Source organism: Oxyura jamaicensis, chromosome Z (genome assembly GCF_011077185.1).
Source record: "Oxyura jamaicensis isolate SHBP4307 breed ruddy duck chromosome Z, BPBGC_Ojam_1.0, whole genome shotgun sequence".
Lineage (NCBI taxonomy): Eukaryota > Metazoa > Chordata > Aves > Anseriformes > Anatidae > Oxyura > Oxyura jamaicensis.
The window spans coordinates 63,387,744-63,410,455 of record NC_048926.1 but is presented as its reverse complement, the minus strand read 5'-3'; the positions used below and the strand labels follow the sequence as shown (position 1 = coordinate 63,410,455).

The following is a 22,712-nucleotide window of genomic DNA, read 5'->3' as shown; positions in this document are numbered from 1 at the left end:
CACAACAGAGGAGAATGTATTGGCTTTTTCTGCTACACTCACATTTGCATGAAAAGGAGCAGTCAAATGAAAATTAAGCACTTAAACAGCTTAAAAAGCACTGGTTCAGAATACTGTACTTCAATAAAACATTCATTGTTATTCAATGCTTGGCAAATGACATTGCCATCAAATACTAGTAGAAGAACCGTGAAGAATAAATGCTATCTGAAAAAGAGGCTTGTATTTATGCAGCGCTAATGACCATCTAAAAGAGCGATTCTGCATGGTTACATCCTCTTTTAGATTCGCAGCTGCAGTTTCACAAGAGCAGCCATACATCATAATGTGGAGCCATTTTAGGCTATCCTTGTGCTTTAAAGAGCAATATGGGCAGCAAAGAACTCCTAATCTGCAGAGCAAAACTCCAATCAGTATCAAGTTTATTTAACTGCGATGACTGAGGATTTTAATACACAGCTCATTGTAACAGCAGCGACAAACAGGAAAGAGATCTCCACATTTAGCTTCATTAAAGAGTAAACATTCTCATTATTAGATTTGATTCTAATTAATTATAACAGTGGCAGAGAGTAGTACATAAGCCATATCTTTAAAAAGGTCAGATAACTGTATATTTTAAGACTGTAATACTCATATTTTAATTAATGTTTAATTTGGTTATTTAACAACATGCCGATCCTATAAACATCGCTAATTAACTGATATACAGTGACTTTTCAGAAAGTTAACATCTTGGGAACAAACATCGTTTTACTGAACTTTGATTTGATAATCAAAGGCAATGTTGATACCCGCTAAATTAGTCATAGACTTCGTGGGCATGCCAAAGATAGCCTTCACTTTCTAACTGCATGAGATTTGCAGCCACGCCCATCAGAGCAAAGTGTTTTCTCCAGTTATGCACACTTCTCCAAGCTCAAGTTACCTGGAAGCATCAACACTGGGGTCTCTGCCCAGTACATATTTGTGGCTTAGTAACACGTCTCTTTAGGTCTTTAATTAGGCCAGACAAAAAGCAAAGCAGTCTCGATGTTCTTTTGGCTACTGTACTTAGCTTGCCTCATACATTATCTTTGTCTCTTTCTAGAAGAGTCACAATTCTAAGGCACATTTCTCTGCCCAGGTCATTCAAGCACTGCCCTGAATACAGCATGTGCCGTCATCATGGAAACTCCCAAGATATCTTCATGTACAGATTCAGGATAGGAAGTTCCAGCACTGAGAACCCGGGGCTGGTGCCAGTTCAAACCGTCAGGAGCTCCACGAGAGGTTAACAAAAATTAACCAGGAAACATGGTGGTTTGCTTTCAGCCCCCTGTACTAATGGAGGTGACTGCCAAAATACACTTCTTGTGCTTTTTATGCTTCCCTTGCTGAGATGAAAGTAACTTGAAATCCAAGTTACGAAAAGCACAAGTATCTGTATGAAAATCCTGGCATACTGAAGAAAGAATAAGCCTTTGGTAATTTGTTACGGCCACATGCTCCTCTGCACTGTAAAAACATTCCAAAGGGGAATGAGTTCACACTAAATGTTCGTCAATATATATTCATTATTGAGAACCTACATTTTCATGTCACACACCTTACTTACAATATCTTATCATGGGTGAAGAGAAAGACTAAAAAGCCCAAATTCATGAGTTCCTCAAACTTCATGTTGACAACACAGGCACTCAAAGAAGAGACTGTAGCTCCCTTACTGATGACTTACACTCTCTTGCTTCCTCTTCCCTTCCAAAAAGGTGTTTTTAAAATTTCCTTGTCATGGGATAGCTCACAGAAACCTAGCTAATGTGCATTAAATTAAGACTAGGAGAACAACACCCATTTCCAGTGTCACACCACCAGTTGGCTGCCTCAACAGCACAGAATTGTCACATAAGCACGGAATCGATCAAATTAAATCACCTGCACAAAGAATCATTTGGTCACTTATTAGCACAGGTTACCGTAACTATTACACCTGGCACACAGGGCAATCAACAGGCCAATAAATATATTCCCAAAGGACTGTTCAGCACTCAAGAGTGACATAAAAATGAAGCTGTTTCTGTCTTCTGCCAGCTCCAAAAGAATCTCTAAGATGGAAAATGAGTTTTCCAAAGCCTTGTGGCAAGTGTGGAAACAGAGGCAAGAAAAATCTGTACAGATGTAGCTTAATATCCTCCTCCTAAAAAAGGGTTTCCCTGGAAGAACAGAGGTGTGAATATTCCTTTCCTGGGAGCAACTCAGTCTCATGAGGCAACTCCATTCCAGCTCCGACCACTACACCCCTAGCCTCCTCCTCCTCCTTGCTTCTCTGCGATAGTCCTCCTGGAGACTCTGGAGTGCCTGGCCACCAGACAGGCAGTTGAGAACCTCCAAATACTGAGAATGAGGGGGTCTGTATGGACACTTGGAGGACAAGGCAATAAAAGATATAAGGATTTCACACTCAGGTTTCCAAGGGCACTGTTACTTCAGGCTAATGAAATCTACTTAGTTCCCCCAATCAAATGAAAACCCTGAAAGAGCTGTTCCAGATACATGGCCTATCCTGGAGACTTTGGTACATTTTTGTGGTTTCACAACACATTTTCCTATCAATTTGAAAATACTTTCCTCTCCTCAGTAACTGGTTGATAAATCCACAGAAATGAGAGGGAAAACTGACAGTCTACAGCAGGGAACAAGAGATTTGGCTACGTATATAATCTGTCAAATGAACAGGAGGGTCTTAAGGGACATTTTCTGCCTATATTCCACCTCTTCTGGTAACACTGAATATAGCACTGGATGGGAAGAAATACTGAAATAGGCACTTCAATGAAAGATTACACTTCATGGAATTAGCATCACACAAATATAAGTAAAGGTAAAAGTAATCACTAATCTGGTGGAAATGAGGGGAAAGAATTACACATGAATTAGTGATGACCATCTAGAAGAAAGACTCTAAATGCCCACGTCTCTTCATTTTTGTTGTTACTGTTTAATAAATTCCTCTGGGTAACCAGGAGATCAAAAATGTTAGTCTAAATGCCCAAATACAAATACTTTACGCTGCAGTCACACACCTGCAACTGAGCTAGACTGAAATGAAGGTATCAGATGTAGCTCTTCATCACCAGCCCCACCTCACCTTCTCTGGAGGTCACTGTCTTCTTCTCCAAACTGCCTACACAACCACATGCAACCACCTTTTATCCCAACCAAGCTGCACACTAGGTTCAAAAAGGCATGCTATGTGGGGATCACTTGGACTTTTTGTTTGTTTTTGACAGAAGCAATGTGGGGAACAGCCCAACCTGTAAAAGCAGGAGGAAATGTGAGAAAGTACTCATCAGTGACGGGTACTGGCAGCACCCTGGGCAGATGCAGTGGGAAGCACACATGGGACCACAGCTCCCGTGCAGTTTTCAGGAACCTAACAGAACTGTTCCACTGGTGCTCGCAGGCTGAGGCGTGCTCTGGCAGCCAGCTGCCAGTTTTGTCCTGGCACTGCTCCACTCACACCCGCTTCACAGATACAGCCTCACTGTACATCCAGATGCAAAGGCTACATACAGCCATGACAAATTTGTAGGCACTCTTTTGTAAGAGAGCTGTGCAAAATCTTTTGCAAGAGAACTCAGCAAAAACATGACCTTTCATGTCCTTAAATCAAGAAAACAAGATTTACCATAACCCACTTCCACACTGGCAAACCAATAAAGATATCAAAGAATTTCAACAGTGCTGTAATAGGATTTCATCTTGGAAGTACTGGCTCTCCTAAGTGCAGCTTGGCTTACACCATGGCACTACTCAAAAGACTTGTAGTGATGCTCTGCTCTTATACTGAAAAACAATGGATTCTGCAATTCAGCTCTCAAGTGAGATGCAAGTTTATTTTCAAATGAAGATCTAATTTAGAAGTAGAGTCAATTAATCTCAAAATAACTAATATTTCCTCTCTGCTCATAGCCTGGTTTCTCAGGGAGTGTGTTACAAATTTAGCAACGACTAAAACAAATTAGTCTAGTATACTGACTTTCCGTTTCCAGATTAGACAACCTTCTCTATGATAAAACACTGAAAATGCTTAAACAATGAGAAGAAGCAACACAGGTGCCATACTCCTCATCCATGGAGCTGGTCTCCATTCACACAAGTAAGCACAGCGACTTCTTTGTGCCATAGAAGCAAGATCTGACTCAAAACACCTATGGGCCGTACAGATGTAGGACAAACAGGACAGAGGAAAAAGGTACTGTGACCTACATATTTAAACTTATCAAAGGTTTGGTTCCTGAAAGATCCCCAAGTGGTTCAACCTGCTTTCCTCCTCTCATCCCCCATTCAATTCTGAAGGTAGTACTACATTTACCTGGCTCTTCTTGGAAGCATTTGAAGTTATTAAATGTAATTACAAGGCAGAGGGGCTCTTATGCTATCATATGTACTATCCACATCTATTTTTTTATCTCAATGAGTTCAGATCATGTCCAGAATTTCATTTTGCTAACAATTTTACCAGCCCTCTGGCTGGTATAAAAATTAAAATGAGCCTGTAAGAAATCTTACAAAATCCTGAGATTAAGTAATTTCTTGGCCTTAAATTGCTGGTTTAGAAGGCAGATTTCCTTTTGAATTTACAAAGGCCCACATTCAGGGCAACATTGCTTAATTATTGTTTTGACTCTACCAATGAGACAGAAAAGCTCAGTAAGCTTAACTTCACTACATTGATCAAAAAAAGTAAGAATTGGCCCGGGGTGAATTTGTCTCCTGATAGTTAAGCCTCATACAGCCACAAAAAAAGGAGTAATTTTGTCTTGAGAATTTATGGAACTTCACCCATTATTTCAATGCTATCATTTTCACTGTGAAGTATGAAGACCACCCATGCATCTGTTAGAGGCAGCAACAACAATAAAGTTATACACTTGTAATTAGATGCAAAAAATATTACCATGCTGAGGCTATACCTCCAGAGGAAACAAACTTCCTCTTACAGTCTGTTTCTGCGTCTGTGCCAGTTGTGCTGTGAAAATTCCAGTGTGAACGTTACAGTGTGAAATTGCAATACCAGAACATGGAGTTCTTTAAGGGTCACTCAGAACATTGCTTTCAATCATGTAACATATGATGTCAGAGCTCATTTTACCAAATAGGCATCAGATAATAGAGGGTGGTTTACTGTTCCAAGGGAAATAGCCATTTCATTGCTAATGGACAAAATGAAGGGACATCAACATGCTAAGAATACACATACAATTAGAACTGCTTGTAACAGGCAGAATTCCTATCTAACTTCCCAGGCAGTATCCTCCTTGCAGAGATGTTAGTGCTAATGTTGCCACTCATTCCCAGGCAAGCAGATTCCACCTCTAAATGCAATCAGTGAAATGGACTGTTACTTGGAAATACAGCTGCATGCATGTTACCGTGTAGTCTCTCCTCATTCTCTGGGTAAGGAAATACAGCAGAAGCTAATAGACATAAAACAAAACAGATTATTGAGAAGAATACTGTTCCTAGGGTTACTAGGCAGTACACTACAGTTTGCCAGGAACATTTTTAATAGCCTAAGCTCCTGGCACTGCTGCTTATGTTTGCTTATATATAAGCAGGAGTAATACTACATATAGTATCAGAAGTATCAGTCAAGAGATACAAAAAAAAACTACACATTGCAGTGCTAAGCACTTAGAAGGCCACACCTAAACTCATTTAACATTTTTCTGTGCTCTTAAAGTGACACAGCATAATACACACTGAAAGCTTTCCTATTCCCTTACTGGATTTCATATATGAATAACTGACAATTTATTTTTTGCCTGTGTTTTTAAATTTTTATTTACATGAGCTTCCTGCTAGTCAAAGGGATAAAAACCTCAATGCCTACTTTATCCTAATTTAAAGGGAATCAAAAGAGTATTTTATAACGGCTTCAAACAACTGGACACAACTTGCAATACTCACCTATGCCCAATTATTCTCTCACACAAACTTATTACAGCTACTGAGGATGTAAAATCAAGTAAGTATAGCCAAATCTTCATAGGCTCAGCATACTCTTCAGAAGTATGCTTCTGAAGGTTCATAATCTGATCAAATCAACACCATTTTTCACATAAACAATCATAAGACTTATTTCCCCAAAGGCTCTGCCTCCCTAGCTACAGATGGCAGGGATGTTTTCTATATAAACAAAATCTCAGAATCATTAAGATTGGAAAAGAACTCCAAGGTCACCTGGTCCAACCACCCCCTACCACCTATGTCACCCGCTAAACCATGTCCCTAAGCACCACATCCAACCTCTCCTTGAACACCCCCAGGGACGGTGACTCCACCACCTCTCTGGGCAACCCGTCCCAGTGCCTGACTGCTCTTTCTGAGAAGAAATGTCTCCTCATTTCCAACCTGAACCTCCCCTGGCAGAACTTGAGGCCATTCCTTCTTTTCCTTCACAGGAGGTTTTGGTTTCTAATGCTCATATTTAGGCTTTCCAAATTACTTGCCATGTTGGTGATAGCGAGGAAATTACTGTAAAGAAGTCACACAAAATTCAGCTTTAAAGATGGAAGTGTTGAAAGGATGCAAATTACTGAAAAAAAGAGATTCAAATGAAAAAGCTTAAACTTTAACTGTAGAGGCTACTCCACTTGTGCTATAAGACTTTCCTGCCTTTGACCTTTAAACCAATGACTCATGAAAATGATATCTTCAAATTTACAGGCAAGCAGCTAGTAGGTCTTTTGAAAAAAATGTTGTACAACAATAAATCAGGAAGCACAAGCACTTTTGTACCTTTTGAACTGTCTGCTAATTAATTACAATACTGAAACAATGAAACAAAGGCCCATTAAAAAAAAAAAAAAAAACTCTCATAAAAAAATGGAAATTAAAAATGTTGTCGGGGAGAGGGCTTGAAACAAATGAATTACGCTTGCTCAGATTAACAGGGGCATTCCAACCGCCCCTCCACACACCCCCCCCCTTCAGACAGAAAACAAAACCGGGCAGGTCTTCTTGCCACCAGCGGGTGCCCCTTAGCTGGAAGCAGCTCCAGCTGTCAGGTTGCTGTCAGAGCGTAAAGCGCACCAACATTCCCTTCTCCCACCCTTTTGTTCCTACTAAATACGTGCACTGTGCTCAGCAGCCTCTGCTGTTAAACAATTCATTTTTCCTTGCCTCCTCTGTTTTAGGAGGAGGTAAAAATAGCAGGACTTAGTCACAAAATGTAAAGCTCATTTCCTGTACCTTAGTGCCTCATTCTTTCACCTCCTTGTCCATAGGATTTGGCTACCAAATAGGTCTTAATCTGTAAACAAATGATTTGCTCTACAATTAAACCATTCATTTCCTTTTTTTTTTTCTTTCTTTGGCTGTTTGGCTGCTATCCAATGTGGAGGCTCATAGGTTCTTCTATTATTTAGTGCTGGTTAAAAGGCAATAAGCTCATTTAGAGTTTATAAAACTATAAGCTATCAACAAAAGCATTTAATGCTTCTCACAAGCACCGTGGCTTTTCCCTGAAAAATTAATAATGTGGGGTTGTGTGCGTGCATGTGTATCTGTACGTACCTTTGGGCGTGAGGGGCTGTTTTTTATATGCTGCCCTGGTTAAGCGCTGCAGATACCTTCGAGTCTGTTCCTGTAAGCTGCAAATACATACATTCCTCTTTGGCTTCAATTATCTGTGCACTTTTTTTCTCAATAGCTGATAATCATCGGAACTGCAATTCACCTTGACTACAGAGCTGGCCCTCACAGACTTTGACGTTGCATGAGGAAAAAAAGGTCATGCTGCTGCAGCATTTGACCATGTTTGCAAATACTGTTTCCTCATAAAATTATGTTGTGAATCACAGGAGTCTAAAAGAAGAAGGTAAATCTTTAGAGAAATAAATAGCATTCTAGGCTTCTCATCTATGCAGCTAAGAGTCATTTTTGACCCAAGAGAAAACAGGGTAACATCAAGGTCATTTTCCTCTATCTGTTTTCACATTTTTGTTCCTGATGGAAAATACTTTCTCAGGAACTGTGAACCCAAACACGATGCGTGTGCGTGTTCACCTCCACTCAGACATTCATATACATAGCACGGGGCTAGCAGGCTACCTACTCAATGCGGGATGGTAAAGACAGTGAAACATTTCAAAAAAAATCTGTCTATAAGTAAGTGAATTACTGCAAATGAACAGCTAAATTTACAGGTGCAAATCTCATTTAGAAATGACAGGTACTTAGCAATATCAACTTCAGCAATATACTCCCAATGAAATTCCGCAAGCCTATTTAAAGTCTATTACGGCTGCTGACATCAATCTGCCAAGCTGCAGAGTGCTAAACTCTACTGAAGATTTGCACCTATAAATTTAGCTACTGGTACATTTGAATTAAATATACTGTGTTTCTCCATATAGGCAACTACAGACATAAGGCACTGAGGCAGAAGAGCAATCAAGCAGAACTGTCATGGAGGCTTCGATGCTGGTTTTGCCCAAACAAAAGTTCAGCCTGCCAGCAGGGTTTAGATTCCAGTCCTATCTGCAGTGTATTAATCTAGATCTCTGGACTTCCCATCCAAAAATTCACTTCTTCCCCACTGAACTGTAAAGGCTGTATCCCTAATGAAATTACTCATAGGAATACAAGTGTTACTTGAGAATCCCAAAACTCCATTTATGTCAAATCTTTTATAGATACACCCATGTAGTCATGTAGATACACGTATACACAAGTACAGACACCTATGGGGGATGCATGCAAACAGATTTTAATTAGCTCTATGTACAAAAACTCACTAAAGACCAAATGAGTTTCTGTCTCTTCACTCCCACCCGTTCAACCAAATGATGACTTCTGGAGTCGTGGATAATAAGTGGCTTGCAGACAGGTGGCAACTAAGTACGTTCATTCTCAAAAACTACAGTAAAGGTTAAAAAAAAATTGTTATGCTAGCCCTGGGGGAAAAGAAAAAAAAAAAGTTTCGTATCCTGTTTTGGCATAGTAATCACAAATTTAACTTTAATTATAAGTATTGTTCATTTGTAGAATTTATCCATATGTGATGCATCTTCTGTAATTACCAGTCAGCTGAAAAGGTTTTGTAAACATAAAGCAGTAAGAGGCATTTTAAGTCTACAATAAATATTACAGTTTGAGGAAAAAGGTAAATCTTGGAAGTGCTTTGAAAATAGTTGGCAACTCTTCCTCTCAGCATAAATCTGAAGGCTCAAAAATAAATATTCAAGAGCATTAATTTGTTTCTAGATGTGTGCGTGCAAGTAAAACAGCAGCCATAATGTGGAAATTTGAGTCACATTTTGCAACTAATTGGAAGCAGATTAGAATTCTGCCTCAGGGGAACATTGTCAAACTAGAAGCTGGAGCAAATGAAGAAAGAGGTGAAAGCATCGTGAAGAGCTGACAGATTTACAGTGCTCAAGGCAATAAACGGGTACTAGATGAAAATGAATGTGCCTCACTGTACTGCATGCAGTTCTCAGTCATATCTCAGCAGTAACAGCTTACAGCCATGAAACTATTATTTTCAGAGAGATGGTGAAGGAAAGAGTAAGAAGGAGAAAAATACTATCCAGGTGGCATGGAAAAAAAAAATAATCATACTGAGACTCAGGTTGCTGCAGGAATAATCAAATTGGTCATAGTAGGCCCTGTTCTGTAACCTGGACTCACCTCAGGCAGGACTTACTCAGACATAAAGTAATGAACTACTCATTTGAGTTGAGCAAGAGTCAAACCATTAAGCACGTAGCAGAAAAAAAAAAAAATCAAGCAGGTTTGATTTTTTTGAAGCTAAGAATAACACAGAAGCCTGCAGACAGATACATCAGAGGCAAAGGGAAAATTCTTTTTTAAGGAGTGATTACAAAAGGTTGGAGGGGAATATAAAAATGAAAATAAAGTGTAGAGAAAAATGGACCAATGCTGTAATGGAAACAGCTGCTAGCTTTCTCCTTCAGTGTTTGGCATCTGGTGCAGCATCACAGGACAGACTGTTAAAGGATCTGGACATGAAATGTAAATAATGACTATTAGCCAAAACTCAGCTGCTGTATTTATAAAACAGTAGCATTTCTTTATATATGTGTGTGCATGTATACACACTATATACATATGTGTACATACACACACATGTATGTATTTATTTATATACATACATGCATATAAGTTGCCTTAAAAGGCAACTAGCAACACTAAGCTTATTACAAGACACTAACACCTTACTAGTGGTTGAAGAGTGTCAGATGAGTTTAGCTTAGCAGATAGGAAAGCAGGGTGTGCCAACAACAACCTTCACTGTTCTCACATTACAACAATTTTTTTCCTTCAAATTCCTGAACTCCAGTGCAATTCAACATACCCTGCCTAACATAAAACCCAGGGCAAAAAGCAACTGGTAAAACTCTACGTCAAGTACCTTCAGTAGAGCCAGCATGCCTCTGGAGTATTAGATCTGTATCTTCAGTGCGCGCTAACTAAACAACTCCCTGGACATTTACTAAATCAGATTTAAAATTTCTAGCAGCAAAACAGAGTTGCACTGAGGTCCATTTCTAATTTTATTTGCTTCTAACCATTACCTTTTGTTGCAGAGATACAGATCTAGTTCCATTCTCCTCCTTCAAAAAGAAAGAATTGGCAAGAACACGAAGCCCTGGAACATGCAACTACTGCCATTACCCCACTGCTTTAAGCCTATAATAAAGCACAGATTTGATAGTCCTATCCATGTAGTGTGGCGAACCACACACAAATAAACAGTTCTCCATGAAGAATGAAAACCCAAAGACCAAACTCTTCCAATTCAAACATTATTGTTACTTTAAACATGAGCCATCTGCAGGATTCAGCCAAGGAGGTGACAGGAAATCCAAAAATAATTTGGTCTGGCCCTGTGCACTATGAGAACTGAGATTACAAGTTGCATTTAACTCTTCTCAGTGGTTGAGGGAAGCAGTGAAAACTGAAAAATTTGTGCTTGTGTAGCGTAGACTCATGGGCAGACAGAGATATATTTCTACCATAGCTCAATACAGTATCACTGAAATTCACCAATGACTGTGGCATTTGAGTAGTGTGAATTTAAGAGTGGGGGATGGACTTAACAGGGCCCCTGAATTAACTCAACAGCTAATGCAAGAAATTAAGTGTGTGCAAAATCAAAGCACCTTGTGCATCAGAGGCCAGATGCACCTCAAAATTTCCTGGGAAACTCAGCCTAAACTTGACTGCTGTCTTTTATCAGAATAATAGAAAGTGAATTCTAGGAGTTTACATAAGTGTGACCAATTGGAGCTTTAGTGTTCTATTGCTAATTGAAGTATGAGGAGAGGAAAAAAAAAAAAAAAAGCCAGTTTCTGAGAGCAAACTACAAATATACTTTTTTTATATTCCACTGCCACATGATAAAAAACAGAATCAAGCTGACTGGTAGAAACTTGACTGGCAACCAAAGACCAAGCTATTATTTCAAACTGTTATGGGAAAGCAATAAAATTGCTACCAGGTCTCCTCATGTTACTCTTCAATAAAAAGAAGCCATCAGGGAAATAAGAGGAAAAGAAAACACATCAAAACCTCTAAAGTTCCTTTAAGTAAAAGTATATTTTTGTGGCATAATGCCATCTGCTTGCTGGTTAACATGACAAGACAATTCAATAAGTAGAATACCGGTGTTCCAAAAACACCAAGTAACCACAATCAATAGATTTTTAGTTTGCTCTTTTGACTGCAAAAAATTGCATTCGCACACCACTATTGGCATATGCTTCAAATATCCCCATGGGCACATTTTTCTTGTGTTATTATTTGACAGTGGAGATTCCCAGGAGACTGAATCACCTCAGCCAAGCTGGGTTTGTGCCCAGGAATAACATTTAGTCTAGGACAAATCAGAAACTGGGAGAGGAAAATGGGAGAAGATAAGTGAACCACTTTTAAGTGCTTACTATTTCTAAAGACAATATTGTCATAATGGTTGGGGAAGGTTTATCATAAAGGACACAATTCAACATTGCCCTTCTTTACATTAAAATTTACTAAAAAAAAAAAAAAAAAAAAAAGGAATTTCAAATTTAAATTTCCAGTGGATTTTTTCTTAATACCTGCAGTGGAAATCACAGGTAGATGACAGAGAAGGTGAGATTTAGCAGTGTTTGCTTGCCTACTAGAAAAGCAGAGAAAACACACTTCTTTCCATGAAATGCAACTCTTTTACTGGTAGTGTTGTGATCAAACACCATAGCTCCCTTCAGGTTGAAAATCTAAATACATGTACAATCCTCAAACCTCTTTCATTGCATGCAACTTACCCTACTCACTCCCTTAAATCGTTTGATCAACTAGTCCTCCTGTTTATAAACACAGAGTGTGTATGTATACACACACATGTACACAAAGCCATAAGAAGCAACCATCTATTCCTACCCACCTGAATCTTTTTTTAGCTTTTTTTTTTTTAAAAAAAAAAAACACTTAGAAAGAACATGCTTGCCAGTCAAGTCACTCTGAATAGTTTTACAACCTTTCATTCAAATGTAAAGACTTTGTTCCAATTGCCAAGACCATTTAGCCAGAATTAAGACAAAATGCAACAGAGAGGGCTTACTGAAACCCTGGCTACAACACAACCCAAAATCACAGTCTGATCTTTGCTTTTGCCCAAATGGCTACTCATAGCCTGCAGTGAACTGTGGGTTTAATTAATGAACATAATCAAAAAAAACTTGTGATTTAAAATCTCATATTAAGAAAACCCCAGAAGTCCTTCTATGAAAACTGGTTATTATCTTTATTCAAATTATCTTATTTCAAACATATTTTTAAGCAAATTAAAAAATGATAGCTTGCATTATTATTCACTTTGGTTAGACACCGCACCACAAAAGAGCTGGGGCAAAAACATTCTGATGTGAAAAGGGAAAATTTTGCCAAATTGAAGAAAAAAAAAAGGAAGAAATAGAAAAAAGCTTTTATGAATTTTTAAAAGATATTTACATTTTGTATTTACATCATAATCAGAAATTTTCACAGACATCCATTTTGCTATCTTTCACCCAATAGGGAATGTTATATATAGACCAGAGTTTTTAGAAGATCAATGTATTTCCTGTGATTATTATTAACAAATAAAAATAACTCCCCAGTATGAAAATACACAGAAACAAACACAAGCTTTTAGCAGAACTATGGCCAGCTCTTCAACAGAAGTCAATGCACCCACAGCTGTGACCACCATCTGAGGACCCATGAGAGGATGTATTTATTATACGCAATAAAGCACAATCAAGAAGTCAGATAAGCTCTCTGGTCTTCCAGGAAATGCAGTGACACATTGTAGTGTACACTGCAACATTACGTAAGTACAAGGGAAAGCCAGCATAGTGTCAACCCTGTTAAGTAAAGAATAACCTGTCTGTTGGATCAGCTGTACTAAGTACATTAGCTCAGAGCAAGGCAGACTAAAATGTGGTTATACTCGGCAATCTCACCTGTATACCGTGGAACAAACCTGGAATACGTAGCTGACTGGCATTGCAAAACCTGAGTGCTACAGCTGAGGAACACTGAACATCCAGCAAGCACACACCAAGCTGCCCAAGTGTCCCTGGAAGTGACGCAACCTGTTTCTAAGAGTGGGTGATGGAAACCCCAAATCCCTAACTCTTATGTCTTTACCAGAAACAGCAGTGAAGGTGGTATTTCTGATAGCAGAAATGTTAGTGTTTCTGAGTCTGCCTTCCTGATGACACTTGTAAAACGTGCTCAGATACCACGTGCACTAGTAACATTGCCCCGGGCTGACAGACACACATCCTATAAATAAAAAGAACACTTCAAAGACTCTTGCAGTCAAGGCTATGGGCAGCTGGGTCAACAGCGGCACAGTCTGTCGAGTCACACTGGGCACTCTGAAGGCAACTATCAAGGCCTACTTGGCCTACATCCCCCATTCCATTTCCTTCTGTCCTCTGCTCAGGAAGATCTTCTGACCTACTCTTTCACAGACCCCACCTGACGACCTTTAATCCCACGTGTGGTTTCTGGACAGGTGGGATCCTCCTGTCTGTGAACAGAGGAAAGGGTGCACAATAGTGGTGTCACAGCCAGCACCATTTCTAGGGTGTCTCAGCTCACCCACTCTCCCTCCTACCTGCCCCCTGTGCTTTAACCACGCAGCACGTGGTCTGGCTGTCAGCTGGAACATTGTCTCCAAACGCCCTGGGGAGCTGACCAAGTCACCCCTCAGGACACGCTCAAGTGTCCTGAGATCCAGGGATGCGTCATGGAGACTACAGCAAATCTGGAAAGCACAGGCAGGCTACTGGGACCAGGCAACCACCAGGTACAGAACAGGATGATGGATTTTCTGAGCATCTTCACTGAAGATCACAAGGAAGGAACAGAAGCAGACCTGAGCATGACAAGTGTTCAGTTTGCGATGGGTTCCATTGTATTTCACACTACCACCTACTCCCAGTACTTTCTCCCTAAGGAAACAATTTTCACTGTTGGGGATTTTCATTGTTTCCACACCCCGCCCATTTTATTAATTCACCTGTTTGACAAAGCAACCACAGGACGAGTCCTGCCGTCACTGATGTAACAGTGTTTAGCCTAGAGTTACGAATGCAGATTGCAGGGATGGCAGAGCAAACTGAGGGGGATGCTGCCTTCAGAATGTGTTCAATTAGCAGAAGACAGCCCGGGCTCTCCTGCAAACAGCAGCACTAGGGAACATGGAGGTGGCACCTCCTCAAAACTGAATCACTCATTTCTTACACACAAACCACAACAGTTTTAGCGTGCAAGAAAACCCACACATTCCTGACTTCCAATTTACGTTGCCGTTGTCAAAACAGTTCCAAATGTCAAGGCCCTCAGCAGAGGAGCAGGAACGTGGCCACTACCTGGGGTCTGGGCATCACCCTTCAGCACGGATCCGCCCCACAGCCCGCCATTAACTTGTCTGCTTCCTGTCAGGCCATGCACAGATAATGCCATTTATCTCGGGGCAGCACAACACCAGTCATTAGCTTCAGTCAAAGGCCTCCAACAAAGGCCGGATGGCGTTTTATCCAGGGCTCGCAGGCTGCAGCCAGGAATCTCGCTGCCAAACAGGTCAGAACTCAAGTTATCTTTAAAAGAGTAATTCTCCCGCTATCAACGATCCTAGAACAACTCTCCCAAGTCTCTGCATGGAAAAAATTTGTCAACGATTTTATCGTATGTGATTAGATGACTGATAAGAGCTTGCTAAAGTTATCTTTGGAGAGTCTTCTTTTTATTTTTTTTCCCCTCCTTCCTTTTACCTCTTGGGGAAAAACTGACAGAATAATTCAGTTTCTAGCTAAATAGTAAGATCTTTGAAGAACTGACCCTTATTGTGTTTGCCTGCAGGAGGTGATTCACTATTATAAATTCTTCAATGACTGAGCTTCTGGAAATCTCTTTAAATGAAAGTGGAACCGGTTAACTGTATGTACGAACATGTGTTTTCGCAGTCTCTCCTGTATTATTGCATTTCAGAAAGCTTCTATAAAGTGCCAGGTGAACTTTTTAAAATAATGATAATAATAATAAAAAAGTAGAGAGTCTCAAAAATATGGGCAAATCTCAACTATTCGATTCCTGGTTTTATGCTGAAAACTAGGAACAGATGGTACTTTCCATGTTCCTTGAATCTGGTTATTGAACACCTCTGTGGTTACGGGAGATTTTGCTTAGCACTTTTAACATACATTTCATTTATTGGACTATAAAATGCTACTTTGGAAAAACAAGTCTTTATATAGCTATAATTAAAACAGTCTTGCAGCAAAGCCCTTTAACATGGAGAACATGGTTAACCTCATGACATCTGGACAATCAATCCCTTCCTTTTTACTGGGTATTTATGAAGTTATTAAAATTGTAAAATTACTGGTGCCGAAAGCGCAGCCTTTTCCCAGCAGTCCCACGCCGTGCCCCAGAGGCTCCGCGGAGGGGTGCCGCAGCAGGTCCACTCACACGGCTGCGCTGGGGTCAGTGGCTTCACACCCACCGCCTCCCTTGGCCAAAGGGCAGCACCTCTTCACCCGGCTCAGAAAGCACGGCCACGCTGCGAGGCTGCCCTACAGGACTTTGAGAACCCTGAGCCGTGCTTATTGTTAGGCACCCATAGTTATCACTGTTTTTAACAGCTAAATCCCTTATGTAGCTTTCAAAACAGTTTGCTGTCAAACAACAATAGACTTTGTTCTTTAATTACAGCGGGTGACCTGCTTGCCCTTTTTATTTCACAGTGAATAAACTACACCCAAGGCCAGCGAGGAAAGTACATGAAAAGCATATCGCCATAACGCCATTAATCAAAGCATGTACTTAAATGATTTACATCAGTGGGTAAAATGCACACACATTTCCTGACAAAGTGTATATCACCCTCAATCCTGCTACGAGAAGCGAAGATAAAATGAACAATACCAGCCAACACGTTAATTTGCTGACAACAACGTTCAGATGCAAAATGCAGTCTTAATCCAACACAATGTGCTAAGACAACAGAAAAATCCAATCCTGGAATATCACTTGACATTCACTTAAAAACTGCACCTGACTACAGCTTCAGATCTTCTGTATTATTTTCATTTAAACACACAGGTTTTCATATGCCAACTACCATTTTCCCATATCTCAGAGTACGTTGTGACATTGTGTTTGAATCCCCAAATCTTCCTGCAACATACAGAAAGTATTTTTTTTGTAGATAAACTGAACTCTTTTCAATGTAACAGCTGTTAAAAATACAAAAACATAGCTAAAACAGATGAAGAGTTCATGCTGACAAACAGTAACTGTGCTAAAAATGGTATGGTATGGATAAGGAATGGAAAATGGAGACAGGTTTTAACACCAAAAATCTTAGGAGTGGTTAGCCTACCTGTCAAAGCTACTTATTCAGACATGTCACTGGTGGCTTAACCACAAAATGGTCTGCACGAATATAGCTCAAACATCTTAGAATTACAGCATACTTTGACTTTATCCACATATTAGGGGAGTGGCGACTTTTACAACATACTTGCGGTTTCTGCATAAAAGAGCCAGCAGAACACAGTCATTGATTTAATTAGGCTTCATAAGATCCTATTTATCATGTTTTACATGATTTTCTGCAGCAAGGAAACAGAATAAATAGACCAAAAATAGACATTGAAGCATGCTGTGAAAACTAAACAGTGACTACAACTCCAGGGAATCTGCTCCAAGCTTTTCACAAATAGTAAACAAACGCAATTCCACACCACATACAAAAAAACCTTTAGATTTTGACTCAGCAGGCATTAACTCATTTCTATCTAGTAGGACATATCCAAATTCGTGAGACATGTCTTTCACAGCATTACGATAACTGGAAATTGATTTTAACATGCAGGCTTGAAAATTATCTGTCTACAGACACAAGGTGCTTTATCCAAGTAAAGCACATCCAGCCTAGTCTGAACACGAATTTAAAACCCTTACAGGAAAAAAAAAAAAAAAAAGGAGGGAGGTGAGGGGGGAGGGGAAAAAAAATGCCCTAATGATTATTAACCTTTTGGGAAAAAAGCCAAAACAACAAACATAAAACACTGAAGTTTCACTAACGCCACGGTCAGCAATGAGGTTTATTATTGCTGTATGTCTAGTAGGGAACATTCTCTAGGAAGAGAAATGCTAAGGGATGTTATTTAAGACAGCAAGCAAGCACACCAGTGTGCCAGACAATGGCCAACACTGCACGACTCTAATGTGCGAAGCCTGTATTAAAGTCACTGTGTGCCAACAGCAGTGGCTGTTAGCAGAAATCCACGCTCCAAGCCTCCTATTGGAGCAGCAGCCACAACGCCAAGTGTACCACCAGCTCTAAAGCACTCCGTATGTGTTCTGAATTTGCAGACCGTCCCATTTACATTGCACATACGATTACTCGCACGTATGTGAGTTCTTCATACAATTTCCTGTGTGACTCGAGACTGAAAAGAACACAAAAACTGGAGAAACCACACCACTCTCTAATCTCTGTTGCCATGACAGCAGCCTTTGAGATACTGAAATGTTCAGATTGCCAGCTAAACAAAATTGTTGAATGTGAACATTTGGCTGAAAGATTAAAAGGCTAAGGGGGTTGCAAAAGGGCAGTACCTCCCACATTCCAGGCAGCCACTGAATCCAATCAAATGGCTCTGACTCTTTAACCACAACCATTGTGAAGACTGGATTAGGGCAATTTATCTAGATAGTTAAAACAGATTAGAGAACTGCAATTTGAAGACTATTGGCAACAAAAGTAAATGCCTACTGTACTAAGTTAATAAAGAGAGCATGAGATTTTAGGACACCTTCTCACAGCAAGCAGAACTTCCATAAATCAAAGTGCAAACATATACATATGCATTGAATCAATCTGGTTTTCTCTCATCTGCATTTAGAAAAGGTCACAAGGCTCATTCAAATTCATCTGTAGATACGCTATCTTAAAAGCAGTAATACGCATACAATATGAAATTTGATTTGTTCCTTGCCTTGAATACAAGCCCTTGAAATTATTTTCAAGTTTCTACCAGTATCTCAAGTCACAAACACCCAAATCTAATCCTCAAAAGTCGACTTTGACATTACAAAACCTTCAACACCACTGAAATGCTAAAAAGCCAGTAACAGGTCATAAAGAGCCATAACTTTTCCCTGAGACCTACAGCCCTCCCAGACGCTTGCAGACCATACCATTAACACCAGCCTGAAAGTTTTCCCATCACTGAGCATTCGCCCAGGAAAGCACAAAAGGCAAATAATTTAGGAGCACAGCAGCAGACAATAGGGTCTCAGCCTAACACCCCAATACTACTCGCTCGTGGGGCGTTGACTTGCTCCATTTTTGGGGTAAACTGGTAGGTAGGTTGTCCTTGCTGGACAACCTGTGGAGTCCATCTGACCCGTGATCTACGCCCCCAGACCCCACGACAATGCCTTCTGCCCTGGGACGCAGCAGCTCCCGCTGACACCAGAACCTCCTCCAACAAGCTGTTACAAAAGCTGTGCTCTGCCTCCACCCTTCCCTCCGAGCACAACGGTGGGCATTTATTCGTACGGAAAGCATCCTCGGCTGCATTAACAGAAAGGAACAAAAGCACACACCCCCGCTTGGTGCCTTTCACACATTTCCACCACTCAGCACACACGCAGTGCACGTCCAAGCACCAGCGGGGCTCAGACCAGCGAGCTCCCCTCTGCTCCAAGAGCCCTTTGGCACACGTACGTGTGTGTCGGGACGAGGTGCCTCCCCTCCTGCCAGCCTCCGCCTTCCAGCAAGACCAGAGGCACCGCCTGCCTGCCGGATCACTCCTCTCTGCACCAGCGCCTGGGGCCCGGGGGCTGCTGCCCCACCGCAGGAGCCCCCCTGTGCGACAAGCATCCCTCGTCCCCACAGAGGGGCTTGGCAGAGCCCAGGGGCCTTGTGGCTTCCTCCCTTTTCCCAACCGTGGCTCTTCAGAGCGGGACTAGGGTGTGGGGTCCCTGTGGCCTCGTGGCAGGACAGTTAGCACGTGCCCAAGCTGCTGCTGGAAGAGCCGGAGCTGGGCACCCCCCGAGGCAAATGGGGGCACCTCCAGCCTGCCGTCCCACGTGCTGTCCCGCCAGTACCAGCACTGCTGCTCTCGGCTGACACCGGGAACAGCTCACCTGGGTCATCTCGGGGCTTCTCCTCCTGGGCAAAGGCCACCAGAAGGCTGGGGAAGGGCGGAAATGTTCTCAGTGTCTGGGAACAGTGAGGGAAATTGTGTGGGAAAGGAGCACACCCAAAACGTGGTGTCTCCCACCCCAGGGAGGAGGTTTGTGTCTTTTTTTAGAGGAAGAACAGACGCATGTTACGAACACAGAGCAGAGGTAACAAGACAGGAGCCAAAACACACAGCTGTGGGAAGTTTATCATAGACACGGGGTGACATGGAAGAGGAGGTGGAGACGAGCTTTGTCCTACCTTTTCTGTCTTCAACTTCTTGATTCGCCTGTGGCTCTCTTCCTCCTCCTCTTCCTTCTTTACCAAAATAGAGTTCCCCATTAACCCTGAATCCGGGGCACTTTTGCTCACCTCCCCGACGGCGGCGGCAGCAGTGCAGTGGAAGGGGCTGCCGCTCCCACCGCCCTTGGACCCGTAGCCATAGAGGTGCCCTGGGGGGGCCTGGCCACTGCCACCCCCGGGGCCGTTGGGGTGGCCTGGCTGCAGGTCGTGCTGCTTGTCCTTCCTGGACTTCCCCGCATCCTTATCCCGCTTGGAGCCTCTGCTGCCCTGGTTTTTACCTGGTTTCTCCTCTTTGTTTTTCCCACAAGAGGCAATAGTGGTGGTGGTGTTGCTGGTGTTGTTATTATTGCCGTTCGGGTTACTGCTCACGCTTTGACCCAGTGCTGAATTCATGCCAGTTGCCTCTCCAGGGCGCCCTTGGACTTCCTGCCTCTTGCCAGCACTGCTGATCTCAGGAATCCCATACAAGGCAGCAGAAGGCAGAGATTTATTAGCATCCTTAGAAGTTTTACTCCTTTTCACTTTTGATTTGCTAGTCTCTTTGTGAGAGGAATTCCCCTGGGGAGCAGAGGGCTGAACAGAAGCAAATTTTAGGCCATCAGCTAAGGCTGAGGTAGTATTAGCCCCACTGGAAGCCAGACCCCCGCAATCCTTGGAGCTGGTGTTACTGCTGCTGGTGGTATTGGTAGAGTTATTCATCTCAAATTTCTGTCTGTCCTTCTCCAAATCGGCGTCCAAATCGATTATTAAATTCCCAACACCGATTTCCCAATCATCGCCACTGTCATAAGTGTCAACCGCGTTTGGATCCACACCTTTTCCTGTAGTGGAAGTGTTCAATGACATCCTGAAGATGAGATCTCTAGAGTAAAAATCCGATGAACTTTCCTTTGGAGATGTGGGGACATTCGTCTATCTCCGCTGGGCTTTTTTTAAGTTTTAATTCTTCTTGTCTTCCTTCCCCAGGTGTGTCCAGGTTTGTAACCTGCAGTCCACGTCCACCTTTTCCTGTGAGGAGGGGAAAAGTCGGATATTTCTTGTCGGGGTCTTACCAGAACATAACACAACTAATAAAAAGGGCCAAGGTAGGGGGAATGAAATCATTCACTATTTCCACATTTTCCCCCTTGAGTATGTTAAACCAGAGGCAATAGATAGCTGTGATGCTTTTACAGTGAGCATCTTTTATCTAGTTGTATCCCAACATCCACAATCTCTCTTTAAAAACATATCCACAAATAGAAAATTAATAATAATAATAAAAAATAACTGCATGATTTAAATCCACAAAGCTCAGGAAATACAGTCTTAGAAATGGTGCCTAGCTGTTGGAGCACATGTTGTAATCTAACCCCTTGGACCACCACCTAGGCACGAAAGGGAGAAAAGGAAGGACACAGATTCACTCCTCGCTGCATTCCATGGATTTCGTGGCTTTAAACCAGACCCTTGAAGTTCTGTGACTTTCCTATATCATCTTTTACCCCTTTTCTACTGAATCTCTTTTTCTGGAGGGGGGGGGAGAGAGGGGGTTGAGGGAAATGGAAAACCTAATTCTCCTTGACACAATACAGCTTTCTATTAAAAACCGACAACCCATAAACACAAATGTTTGCTGAAAAATATCAAACTCCATAGGTAAGAATAAAGCAAAAAGGAAATAAAAAGATCTTTCTTTAAAATATATGCTCAAGATAACAGTTCTAAAAGCAGTTCTAATGCACTCCTAGGTCACACAATTGTTAGGTCTGTTAAATATAGTATTACTGACTGTACAGGAAACTGATTAAGACATACACTTTAAGTGATCTGCACCAAGGTGGCCTCAGTGACCGCAAATGAGTGTGTGTTTGACAAAGCTTAGTTAAAACGATTTTTAAAGGGATCTCTCCCTTTTACAGTCGACTGTCGAAATATTTATACATATATACGCATAATGCTTACCTTTAATCCTTTATCATTTTTTAATTAAACCAGCAAATCAAAGTGCTGTTCCCACTCGTCTCAGCAACAACTCTGTGTCTCATTTTACTTAAAGAGCAAGTGAACAAGAAGTAGAAAGCAAGTATCATCTCAGCCAGTATAAATCGGTCAGTAACACATCTCCCCCTACTTTGGCACACGGATCAGAAGTCCTTTTTTGTTTGTTTGGTTTTTCCTCCTCGCTTAGAAAAAATAATAAAAATTAAAAAAAAAAAATTGCTGCTGTTCCTCACAACTTTACAAGCTGGTAGGTAATATTTCACATTCAGAACTGGAGCATCAGGTTTTTGTTTTGTTTTGTTGTTTTTGATTTTTTTTCTCCCTTTTTTTTTTTGTCTTTTTTTGCCTGTTTGCTTTCCTGAGTAAAAGCACGGAATCGTAATAATAATCACAGTAATTTAAAAAAATAAAATAAAAATGTTATCCCCAACTTCCCACTCCGTCTTCAGCCCCGTGCTCGGAGCCAGCCTGAGCAGTAAGTAATGATCCCGTGCAACAAACCTACAGGCGTCCGGGTGTTACGAGACAGAATGTGCTAACATCGGGATAAATTAGTGAAAGGGAGGAAGGGAAAAAAGAAGAAGAAAGGACTGAAAATCTGGGCTGGATTCCGCCTGTTAGTTGGGAAGTGGCATTTTTTTCGCCCGTCCTGACAGATCTGATTTCTTCAAGTAACTTGAGG

General features: G+C 41.3%; 1 protein-coding gene across 4 annotated transcripts in view; it reads right to left on the bottom strand.

The window, feature by feature from the left end:
- The window catches only part of ZNF608 (zinc finger protein 608), an 85,643-nt gene that overhangs the window by 62,150 nt on the left and 781 nt on the right, over window positions 1-22,712 (bottom strand). For 3 of the 4 annotated variants that reach the window (XM_035309836.1, XM_035309838.1, XM_035309839.1), the window contains exons 1-2: window positions 21,992-22,706; window positions 20,006-21,055 (exon numbers count right to left, since the gene is read on the bottom strand). In XM_035309836.1, the coding sequence (XP_035165727.1) occupies window positions 20,006-20,893 (888 nt within the window). In that variant the 5' untranslated portion in view covers window positions 20,894-21,055; window positions 21,992-22,706. Of the gene's footprint in view, window positions 1-20,005; window positions 21,056-21,991; window positions 22,707-22,712 lie in introns of those variants that run through there. The other variant, XM_035309837.1, reaches the window with a different exon arrangement.